The following is a 12398-nucleotide window of genomic DNA, read 5'->3' as shown; positions in this document are numbered from 1 at the left end:
GATATCTGTATAATTTAAGCCCCATTGTGCCAAGTTTATAGTGTGTTTCCAAAATGATTTCATCTGATTTCACCTGTTAGCTAGGTGATCTGTAGTTTAATCCACTGACAATATTCTGTTTCTCCCTGTGTTTATCCTCACTCATTTGCTCTCTGTGTTTCTTCCCTTGGATTCCTGAATTTTCCTACATGTATGTATCTTATTGAGGTGTAGTATTATTACTCCACTATCTTTTCATCTAACCTTTTCCTTTTTGGTTAAGGTATACCCTTGAAGAGCTAGCTTCCAGGCATGTGTCCCATCCCATGAAGACTCAGTGATATTTTCATGAGATCAAATCTCCATCCTTTAACATAACTATTCACTCTAGTTATTTATATTTTGTGAATTTGTGGATAAATAATGACACTATAAATTTTTTGTTGTTCTTCGGTTCTTTGATGTTATTCATTGTCAATTACTGGTCCTCTCCATTGATCTTCTTGTTTTGTACCTATAAATAAACCATAATTATTATGGTTCTATTCCTGTTGTGTCTGTTGTTTGTGTCCTTGAAGGTCTCAATCATCAAAATTGCTTAAATTGTATTGTCTCTTTTTACCCAGACGTGCTAGGTAATTATTAATGACACTGGAATTTTGAGGACAATATTGTGTATTTTTACTAAATTCTTTAGGAAATTATTATAACTTTTTCTTCAATTTGAAGGACTGAAATGTATAAAATATGTTCTTGTAGTGTTTTTAATTTATATGTAAACTCTCATCCTTCTGAATTACTTTCTTAGTCTTTCTAATGTAGTCTTACTAAAAATATAACAATCAAAATTGTAATATGCAATAATTCCAACCCTTAGGTTTCTTCAGAGACTCGTGTCCAAGCAATGGAGAAAGATCAGTTAGCTCAACTTTTGGAGGAGAAAGACTTACTTCAAAAAGTACAAAATGACAAAATTCATAATTTAACACAAATGTTGGTGACCTCCTCTTCTGTCACATTACAGCAAGATCTGAAGGTAAAATTTAATTATTGTATTTTATTATATAATCTTTATGTAGTGTTATATTAATGTTTCATTTTGATATAATTATATCTAATGCAGTTATATTGATATGGCTATATTATCTTAATGATATGATTATAACATTTATGATACCTTTTGTATTAGTATAATTATATGCAATTGTTCATAAACTTTAATAATTTCATGGTTTACATTATATAGATATATGATTATATGTTTTAAATATATAAATATGCTCATATACGTGCATGGAGTTTATATAAATAATATAGTGTATGTACTGTACAAATGTACATTATGTAATGTATTTCATATATTTTATATATTTAGGGAAGTATATGTGTGTGTGTGTGTGTGTGTGTGTGTGTGTGTGTGTACATATATATATATATATATACTTCCCAATTTTTCATGTGAAATTTTCTGGGTTCATATAATGCACCTAATAGAGTGTTCAGGAAGCTCAGCATATTGTTTCCTTTTCTGTTTGGTCCATAGTCTGGGAAGTTCAGGGATTTGTTTGTGCTCACCTAGCTAATATATCAGAGACACAGCCTGGATACCCTCACTTCAGCGCCAGCCCTCTGTACTCTGCCAGAGGGTATAGGTCAAACTGGCTCTAACCAGATTAACATGTAATTGGGAAATGTTTAACAAAATAAACAAAAATATAGTACAGCCTTGAAAATGTTAATTTGTCTATTTCTAAGTCAACCCATTTTCCTTTGAGTATAACACCACTGATGTAGATGTTAGAATCTCAGGTAAACAAACCCTCCCAGTAAGTGAATGAGTCTGATTAGTGGTGTAGCTTTAGATTAAAAAGAGGTCAAATCTTTTGTCCCCAGTTTGTGTTAGGGCAGAGATTATCAATGTTTTCTTCTAATGTGACATTGGGGTAATGAGAGGTGCTAATAGGACTCCTCCTGTTGTAGATTTGTGTGGCACTTGGACAAAAATGCCATTGTGCATGTCTCCCATGTACATTATCTTGCCCTTCTCCCAGCTCGTAGTCCTGGTTGTGCCCAGAAGTGTTTCCTACAGAACACACAGGGCCATTTTGACCAACATATTGGAAATTTGTTGCCAGTTTCCTGGTACTACAAGCATAGTTAAGAATAATTCAAATTGATCCTCTTCCAATTGATACATCTCAAATAAGAAACATAAAATTATCTCAAAAATGAAGCTTAAATGGCAATTCCATCAAGTATTAGGACAATAAGCATTGTGAAGACATTAGGGGAAAAAAGCCTATCTCATTTGGAATATCACTATTGATTTTAAGGTGCTGAGTTTTGCTTAGTGGGAATCACAATAATAAAATTACTTATAAAAACTTGAAAGCATTCCACTTATCTGTGTTCTATTTAGTCATTTTGCTTGTTTACAATTTAGGCCAAAAGAAAACGAAGAGTTACTTGGTGCCCTGGCAAAACGAACAAAATGAAAGATATTGGCTATATGGATGACTTTGATACAACAAAGGTCATTGTGGCCAAATCAGTCAAGGCTCCTATACCTTCCATAGTAGAAACTGATGAATGTAAGTAATTTTGGTGAAACAACTTTGACTGTACTGTCATTCTAATCATCTAAGTCAGAATTGTTTCAAAAACCAATTCAAATACATTATATCAATTTGTTTCAATACAGTGTTATATATATACTTCATTAATCAATGTTGATTTGTAATAAGAATTATGATAGAATATTGTCACATAACCAAGGAACAAATGAAATTTGCAAACAAGAAGTAATTTCAAGAATAAATCTGGGTTCTAGTCTTTCCTCAGTATTGACAATAATATTGCCATTTGACAAGCAAAACAAGACTGCATAAAGCCAAGTATAATCAGTAAAGGTAGAACTGCCTCTAGCCCTGTAACCATTATGCCTATCCATTCATGTTTGCGATCAATGTCTGTACGTTTGAAATTAATAATAGCTGATGTTTACATTGTGCTTTCTGTTATCACATTTGATCTTCACAATATTCCATGTGATAGGTACCATTATTACCATTTTGCAGATCAGGAAATTGAGATTTAACACAGTTAACCGATTTGCCCAGAGTCATGGCTATTGAGTGTCTGACATGGTTTCCGACTCAGGTCTTCTGTCCTCCAAGTCCATCAGTTTTTCCACTATACTGTCTCTCAGTGACCACCTCTTGACAAACACACCTTTCACTTCTATTTGTATCTCAACATTCAGTACATTGAAACACTTTTTTGTGTGTGTGATGCTGTTGTCTGGAATTTTAAAATTAATGTATTTTCTATATGTTGATATACTCTGACTTCCCTAGAGAGCCACCATATCACATTGAACAAGGTTCTCAGTCATTCCAGGTTAATGGAGGAAAGACTTGAAAAGTAAATTTTAGGAGATGGCTGACAGTGTCAAATTAGGCATAAGTCCAAAGTTTTAGCATTAAGAATTTTGAAATGTAGAAACCTTGTTTAAATTGTAAAAATGCTCAGCAAAATAAAGTAAGTATACATGAAGAGCATCAGACAGCCTAAACTGTTTAACATAAAAATTCCAAACTAATCACCATCAATTGTTTCATCCCTTCCCTTCTGCTCATAGAATTTTATAAGGAGAAACTACATAGCCTCGATGCTGAACAAAATAAGAGGGTAATGGATACACAGGAAATGCAGATAATTGACAAAATTAATCATTGAGTAGTTCCTTTAAATGCCTTCTTGCCATCACATCATCTACCTCCTCTCACCTACTTTTCCTTCTGATTCCAACCTCCCATCTTCAGTTGAAAGATTCTATTGAATTATTTCCCTAAGATGTGAGGAGGTTGATTCTGTCAGTGTTATAGTTGTGGGAGGCATAGTTTAATTTGTTACCTAAAGCTGTGGTTATTGTATGTCATATAATCCTGGGTCATTTTGAAGGTGTTTTGGAAAAAGAAACCATCAGAGATTTTTCATGTGTGGAATTTTTTCTTTCTCCCTCTAATTTTAGCTATATGCTCAGAGTTTGATATTTTCAGTAATACTCTTGAAACAATATCTGAAATGGAGTGGAATCCAGCAACAAAGCTAAATCAGGTAACACAAATAGTGTGATACAGAAGCCGTTATATTACTACATTATGTTGTATTATTTCTGTAAGCATATTATTGACATATAATTTTAAGGATAAATCTGAGTTGTTATTAAGTCTTTACTCAATATTGACAATATTGTGACTATTTGACAACCAGAACAAATCCACCTAAATCCAGGTATACATCAGTAAGGGTAGAGCTGCTTTTAGCCCTGTCACCAACATATCCTACCTTAGTGGTTCCTTTTTGGTTTGACAAGACCACACACATGATGTACTAGTGGGGCTATCTAATTATATAATTTCCCTCCACTCCCCACCCCCATTCCTTGGTCAAAGGACTTCTGCAAATTAAGTCTGTTATTCCTGGTTTGCTATTAAGTGTACCAGGACTTTGTCATTCTGACCTTTGGCAGAATATTCAACTCTAAATCTAGAAATAAACCATTCTTTCCTGATCTATAAAACACTTTCTTGAGTATTCTATGCTATCAATGAATTTGGTGTAACTTAGTAAATAAAGGAAAATTCTTTAGTGTAACTTATGTAGGTTGTAGAGTTTTTGTTTTCTTGTTTTAATTTGTAAAATGTATCCATTCTATCCCTTAGTAAATAGTAGTAATTATAATAATAGCATTAGTATATTGCTTTAAGGTTTGAAAAGTGCTTTATAGATACTATCTCCTTTGATGTTCACCAAAACCCTAAGAAGTGGGTGCTATTATTATCTCCATTTTACAGAAAAGGATACTGAGGTTTATACGTTAAATGATTTGCCTGTTGCAGCACAGCCATTAAATTTCTGAGGCAAGATTTGAACTGAAGTCTTCCTTGTTAAAAGCCTGGCAGTCTATTCACTGTGACATGTAGCTGCCTCCATTGGATACTACAGATTCACCTTGCAGCTCCTAGCTAGCATTTTATTATATTTTTAAAAATTTGTGGTACATCTAAGATAGAATTAGGAAGGAGATAGGATAAGATAGGATAAATGGTAAAGATGATGCTATAAATATTAGCTTGTTATCAGTTCTTCACTATCGATTCCAATTATAACCTGTATGAACATGTGATCAAAATTTTATGGTAAGCAGGTATAAGAAAATGAAGTTCTGCCATATTCTAGTTCATCTTGAAATAACAATCCCATAGTAGCAATTTTAAGTAGAGCTAAGTTAGACAGTGGAAATAATGTAAAAGAGAAGAAAATTAGAAAGCCTGAAAGACTTGGGCAGTAGAACTGTGTAGTTATCATGAGTAACAAAGTAATGTGGTGAGAATCTAACATTATTTCCCTGAGAAGTAAACTTTGCCTTATAAAATATCAATATTTCATGCTATGTGTTTTAAAATGTAAGTTCTCAGCTGAAAAAATAGTGGATCCCATTGAGTGTCTGAGGAAACAGTGTTGATTTCATTTAATTGTGTTACATATTTTGTAGTACTTATCAAACAGTGTTTTTCTAGATTCAGGAACAAGATTTATTGGATTCAGTTGAACTTTGTGAAACAATAATATCAGAAAAGGTAGGTTGAACAGTGTGCTTTGTGGAGTTGTATATTTCTTGCAAATTGTTTTTTGAATTTTTGTTTGTTTATAACTTTACCCATATTCCTCTGACAGTGAACTTCATTTATGCATGAGAAAAACTATTTACTGTGTGATAATCTGATCTTTCAACATCCTGTATTTTTATATCAACTTCATTAGCATCAAGAGCCTCTTATGTATTCCCAGAACCTAGCACAGTATTCTATGATTATATGATTGTCAGAATAGACAGAATTTTGGGTAAGCAGAAAAAAATAGCATTGAGTAGAGATTAAAGTCCGAGTTTGAGAAAGAGTCCAAATTTTCAGTAGAATAGTCAAAGGATGAGGTATTATGCTGGTGTAGCGTTAATAAAAATGAGCTGAGGGGGAAAGTATTGATGTCCTATGTTTTAATTTATCTAAAATGCTTTAGAAATGCGTTATTCTAGTAAATACTCAAGTTTGAGTTACCATTTTGACTGCATTGGACTACTGATATTCAAAGAATTTTATTATGGTTCAGTTTTTGGATTGCAGTATTATTGAACAAACTTTCACGTTTGAAACAGTTGGGTTCCACAGATATTTAGTCTTTACAATGCTTTTCAGGCAGAAAGCTTAAAAGATAATTTGGGAGATAGGACATATATCTAAATAAATATGAAGTACTATGCAAAAGAATGTGATATGTGCAAAGTACTTAAGGAAATTTGAGGAGAAATAAATTTCAGCAGAAGATAAAGCTTTGTGAAAGGGAAGGCCTTTAAACTGGGCCTTCAAAGGAAGGAATGATTTCAGCTGGTGGACATATAGGCAGAACTGTTCCGTTCTCTTAAGTTCATAACCTGGATGTTGTACTGGGTTCCTCATCTCCTTACTTTATATATCCAATCAGTTGCCAAATGTAGCAGTTTTTACCACCCCAGCATCTCTTACATCTCACCCCTTCCTGCATCCACAGAGTAACCACTTTCGTTTAGACCCTCATCACCTTTCACCTAAGTTATTTCAACAGCCTCCCAGATTGGCCCCCCTGTTTCATGTCAGTCCCCCACTACACACTGCTGCCAAAGTGATTTTTTTTTTTAGGCAATTGGGGTTAAGTGACTTGCCTAGGGTTACATAGCTAGTAAGCATCAAGTGTTTGTTCTGAGGCCAGATTTGAACTCAGGTCCTCCTGACTTCAGGGCCAGTGCTCTATCCACTGCTCCACCTAGCTGCCCCCCAAAGTGATTTTTGATCCCTCCATGTAAGGATTGAAAAACCTCGAGAGACAGAGTTTCTGGAAAATTAATAATCAATTTGTTAATTAGAATATCTAAACCAATAAATTAATGATCAGTGGTTTCTCTCTGAAAACCAAAGACAAAATCATGTAGAGGCTGAAAGCCTTAAAAATTTTTAAAAGGGAATGCCCCAGGTGCAGCTCAGTGGCGCAGTTGATAGAGACCCAGCCTTGGAGTCAGGAGGACCTGAGTTCAAATCCAGCCTCAGACAGTTTACATTTACTAGCTGTGTGACCTTGGGCAAGTCACTTATCCCAATTGCCTCACCCCAGAAAAAAAAAAAGGAATGCCACTGACAAGTGAAAGTCAATCTTGATTGGTGAACATTTAATGAGGAGGTGGGATAGGACCCTTCATCCCCTTCTGCTGAGAACATGGCTTGATCTCGAAACTCAGCCACCTCCAGCAGTTTGGACAGTGGAATCCAGAATCCATCTCCATCCAGACCGTGTAGTTTTCTCCTTCATGAGCTGGATCACCCTAAATTCTAATGGAGAGGTACAAGGACTCAGGCTGTTCTCCTTGGGGCAAGAACCCACCCAGACTGATTCTGTTTACATTCTAAACAGAAGTAAGGTCTCCTAATTAGGTGGGGTCTGGCCCAAGATTGAGGGTTAGGGCAATCTCATCAATCAGTCATGCTTTCAGAGACTGACTGACCTTCTACAGGGGCTGGTCCCTAAATGAGGAAATAAAGGAGAAGAAAGCCTAGATCCTAATTTAATAATTAATTGCTTGTTAATATAAAGGAAAAATAATTTCTCTCACTCCAGATGCTAGTGCCCTCCTTCCCAAACATGGACTTCACAACTTTATACATATGTGTGTATGTATATGTATGCATTCACTTTATATTTATGCTATGCCTAGCTCAACTCCTGGATTGTTGTTGTTAAGTCATTCAGTCATTTCTGACTCTTCCTGATCCTGTGGACCATTCTGTCCATGGGGTTTTCTTGGCAAAAATACTGGCATGGTTTGCCACTTCCTTCTCCAGTGGACTAAGGCAAACAGAGGTTAAATGACTTGCCCAGGATCACACAGCTAGCTAGTTTCTGAGGCCAGATTTGAACTCAGGTCTTCCTGACTCCTGGCTTATAGTAGGTGTTTAATAAATAATTGTTGATTGATTGGTAAGACATCTGCATAGTAGAACCACTAACATTGTTGTCATTATGCTTGCATTAACTTAAAATCTTGATTTATGCTTCAGCAATTCATGTTACTGATTGACTAAGGAACTCCATTTAGAAGAATGGAAGAAATAAGACAGAGCAAAAAAGGAAATGACCTATAAATATATAATTTCTTAGAGATGAAAAGCAAAATATTTGAGTTGGGGATATAGGAGACACAGATTAGCTTGAGATGAAATTGCAGATCATGGTAGAAACAAGTGACAATTATAGATTCCTGATTTGTAGCCCAGCTTTCACTTTTAAGTGAAAGTCTGATTTTTTTCCCCCATAGGAGACTATGCAGAATGAGTTGAATTCACTGCGTGCTAACTTCGATAATCTGGTATTAGATTATGAACAACTACAAAGAAAAAAGACCGAAATGGAATTGAAATTAAATGAAAAGCTTGAGCTAGATGAATTTGTGACTCTGGAAGTCCAAACTATAAAGGAACAGGAGGTAAGAAATAATGAAATATTAAATATAGTGAAACATGGAGATTTTTGTCATTCGTTGTTCTTAGGAATTGAGGCACTGGTGATCTTTCTGTATATAAATGATACTATTTAAAACATTCAAGGGAAAACAAAATTTCATGTTGGTGCTTCATGTGGTAGTTCAGTTCTGGGCTTTGATATATTTTGCCAAATAACTCAAAAGGAAAACTTTTCCCATCAATATTTTAACTTGAGTATGGCCAAGATTTTGCTTGATGCCTACTTGACCTAAATTGCCCCTCTGTATTCAATCCAAATCGATATATTTGAATAGCACTTGTTTATTTAAATAGAAACTATTAATAAAACTATTCTTTGGTAGAATATATTAATTAATTGGTATTGATATCTTGAAAGAAATTTCTTGTCTTTTCAAAAGCTATTGTGATAATTTAATGTTAATTACCATTGAATAATTTAAGAGAAAAAAATCTTCAAACTTTTTGGTATTTCCTTTATATACCAATTGCCTAGATTACAATATAAACTTGAAATGATAAAATATTTGAGTTTTTTATATTTTGAATATGATAAAGAATTTTTATGTTTGTGATATATAGAAAGAATGACTGTTACGCCTTAAGTAGTGACATCTTTGCTGTGCATTTCATAAGACAAAAACAAGCCCACCCAATCTTGCCTTTTGAACTTATTTATGGGGGGTTATAAAATGTAATATATTTATTATTTATTATTTATCGTCACACAGAATTAATGATGGTGGCAAATTTATGAATTAGAAATTTTTATTTCACTAATAGATTATGTGCTGGTTCTGTTATACAATAATAGTTTCTCCATAACTTTGTAATTTTCCCCTATAATCATTTGAATGATTCAGTGACATGACTTTTAGTCATTCTTTTTTTTTTTCTTTTTTGGTCAGGCAGTCAGGGTTAAATGACTTGCCCAGGGTCATATAGCTAGTAAGTGTCAAGTGTCTGAGGCTGGATTTGAACTCAGGTCCTCCTGCCTGCAAGGCCAGAGCTCTATTCACTGTGCCACCAAGCTGCCTCCACCGTGACTTCTATTTATTTATTTATTTATTTATTCATTCATTCATTCATTTATTTATTTATTTATTTATTTATTCACTTACTGATCTATCTATCTATTTATTTATTCATTGATTTAATTATTCATTTAATTATTTATTCAATTTTTCAATTTTTTTATTTTTAGGCAATTGAGGTTAAGCGACTTGCCCAGGGTCACACAGCTAGTAAGTGTCAAGTATTTGGTCTGAAGGTGGATTTGAACTCAGGTCCTCCTGACTTCAGGGCCAGTGCTCTATCCACTGTGCCACCTAGTTACCCCCTCGATGTAACTTTTAAAGTTACAATTTGAATCTTTACTTTTTGCTTCCTAAAAAAGATATCCCATATGATTATCTTGACAAATCACAAACTTTTTTTCTTTATACTGGATATCTCAGTTAGTAGGAAGGAAGAGGCAGGTAGGTGACACAATAGATGGAGCACCAGGGCTGGAGGGAGCACCAGGGCTAGAGTGAGCACCAGGGCTGGAGTCAGGAAGATCTGAGTTCAAATCCAGCCTCAGACACTTACTAGCTATGTGACTCTGGGCAAGTCATTTAACCCTGTTTGCTTCATTTTCCTTTTCTGTAAAATGAGCTGGAGAAGGAAATGGCAAACCAATCCAGTATCTTTGCCAAGAAAACCCCAAATAGGGTTGCAAAGAGTTGGACACAACTGAAAACAATTAAAAAATAGCAGGTGCCGATTACTGTGCTAAGCACTTTAGGAAGACTATTTCAACATTGTACATGGCAACAGCAACTTGTGCAATGATCAAGTATAAATGAGTTAGCTCTTCTCAGCAATACAGTGATCCAAGCCAATTAATTTCAAAGGACTCATGATGGGAAATGCTATCCACATCCAGAGAAAGAACTATGGAGTCTGAATGCAGATCAAAGTGTACTATTTTCACTTTATTTGCTTGGTTTTTTCCTTTCAGTCTGTTTCTTCTTTCACAGCATGACTTATATAGAAATAATGTTTTGCATGATTACACACACACACACACACACACACACACACACACAATTCCTTGCTGTCTTAGGGAGGGTGGAAGGAAGAGAGGAAGGAGAAAAATTTGGAAATCAAAAAATTTTTTAAATGAATGTTAAAAATTGTCTTTACATGTAATTGGAAAAAATAAAATACTGTTATTAAAAAAAAAAAGAACAGCAGCAAGTAAATCAGTAAAAACCTATTATCTCATTTGATCCTCACAACTACCCTGAGAGGTATGTTATTAACCCTCTTTTACAATTGAGGAAGCTGAGGGAAAAAGCAATTAAATAACTTGTCCGGGGTCACACAGCTAGCAAGTGTCAGAGGCTTGATTTGAACTCATATCTTCCTGACTCCAGTTCTAGTAATCACCACCTACCACCACCTTGCTTCCTGGGCTATTACAATGAATATCACGTCTTTACTTAGGCTATCAGTTTATTTCTCATTTTCTGCAAGTGAGAAACAAAATATTACAGGTGAGTACTGTTCCAAAGGAAACTTTTCTTCCAAATTTAGAAACATTCTTAACCTTTTCAAAAATTTGAATATCTTTTTTTCATTTAGTTCTTTATTAGTAACCAAAGCATTTTGTTAGACAGCAGCTTAAATCTAGGTAAAAGCAGTCCTAAACTCAAGAAGGTGAAGTGTAAGAGGTAGAGCCAGATTCTGACTTGTTGCTAGTATTCAGTATGTAAGGCTAACAAAAGCAGCACTAAATAAAATTTGTTGCTAGTGAATTTTGTGCAGAAAGCAGCAGAAAGTGTTTTGTGGTCCTTTCATTGGAATCTTCCTTTAATTTGTGACTGTTTGTGATAATGAAATATACTTAGGGTAACTTGAGACTCTCTCTCTCCCTTTTTGGATAGTTGTAAGTTAATGTCATTTGCAGATTTAATTATTTGGACAGTTAATGTTCCTATTCTGTCTAAAAGAGACCATAACCAAAATATGGAGTGGTGTCCCAGAGTCTTTGAGGTAGCACATTAATTCAGTAATGTTGGGAAATGAAAAGTGAAAATACCTTTCCTGAATTTCCTATAGATGAATTTGGAACCCAGAGTTATAATACTTCCTTTGCTCTGTGGGCACCACCTGGGGCAAGTGGCTTTTCTATTTGATGAACTCTTCCTGCTACTGTAGATATGTGGCACTAGGGACAAAGAGCTGAGAGGCTAGACAGTACCCAATGTAGCAACCCCTAAGCCCCCCCCCAAAAAAAAACCCACCCAGTCTTTTATAAAAAGTAAAAAAAAAAAGTATAAAGCTGGCCTTATAGTCAGAAATACCTCGGTTCAAGTCCAAGTTCAGACACATACTAGTGGTGTGACCATGGACAAGTCCTCTGAGTATACCAGGCAACTTTCTTTTTCTTTTCTTTTTTTTTTTTGTTTTTGTAATTTTTTAGGCAGTTGGGGTTAAGTGATTTGCCCAGGGTCACACAGCTAGCAAGTGTCAAGTGTTTGGTCTGAGGCTGGATTTGAACTCAGGTACTCCTGACTTCAGGGCCAGTGCACTATCCACTGCGCCACCTAGCTGCCCCCAGGCAACTTTCTAAGACCATAAATTATATGATTTGTTTCTTTGCTTTGGTGGATGGAACTTCCATACCAAGAGTTCCCTACAGTGATGAAAGCGCAGATTTGGACTGGATCACTCTATTTATCATAAATTTATTCAAAGAAAAGATAGTGACATTGAAATTAAGATTACTAGTTGTCTATCACTTTTCCATCCTCTGGAAAGAGCTATACTAATTTGCTACAT

The 12398-nt window shown here is 34.9% G+C and overlaps 1 protein-coding gene across 3 annotated transcripts in view; it reads left to right on the top strand.

The window, feature by feature from the left end:
• The window catches only part of CENPE (centromere protein E), an 89626-nt gene that overhangs the window by 24257 nt on the left and 52971 nt on the right, over positions 1-12398 (top strand). For 2 of the 3 annotated variants that reach the window (XM_027837559.1, XM_027837557.1), the window contains exons 13-17: positions 857-1015; positions 2423-2570; positions 4013-4098; positions 5565-5624; positions 8387-8554. In XM_027837559.1, coding sequence (XP_027693360.1) covers positions 857-1015; positions 2423-2570; positions 4013-4098; positions 5565-5624; positions 8387-8554 — 621 coding nt within the window. The remainder of the gene's footprint in view (positions 1-856; positions 1016-2422; positions 2571-4012; positions 4099-5564; positions 5625-8386; positions 8555-12398) is intronic. The other variant, XM_027837558.1, reaches the window with a different exon arrangement.

This window comes from Vombatus ursinus, unplaced genomic scaffold (genome assembly GCF_900497805.2).
Source record: "Vombatus ursinus unplaced genomic scaffold, bare-nosed wombat genome assembly UNPS02014821.1, whole genome shotgun sequence".
NCBI classification, from domain to species: Eukaryota; Metazoa; Chordata; class Mammalia; order Diprotodontia; family Vombatidae; genus Vombatus; species Vombatus ursinus.
Note: the sequence above shows the minus strand (reverse complement) of the source record. Positions and strands in the feature narration are given on the sequence as shown.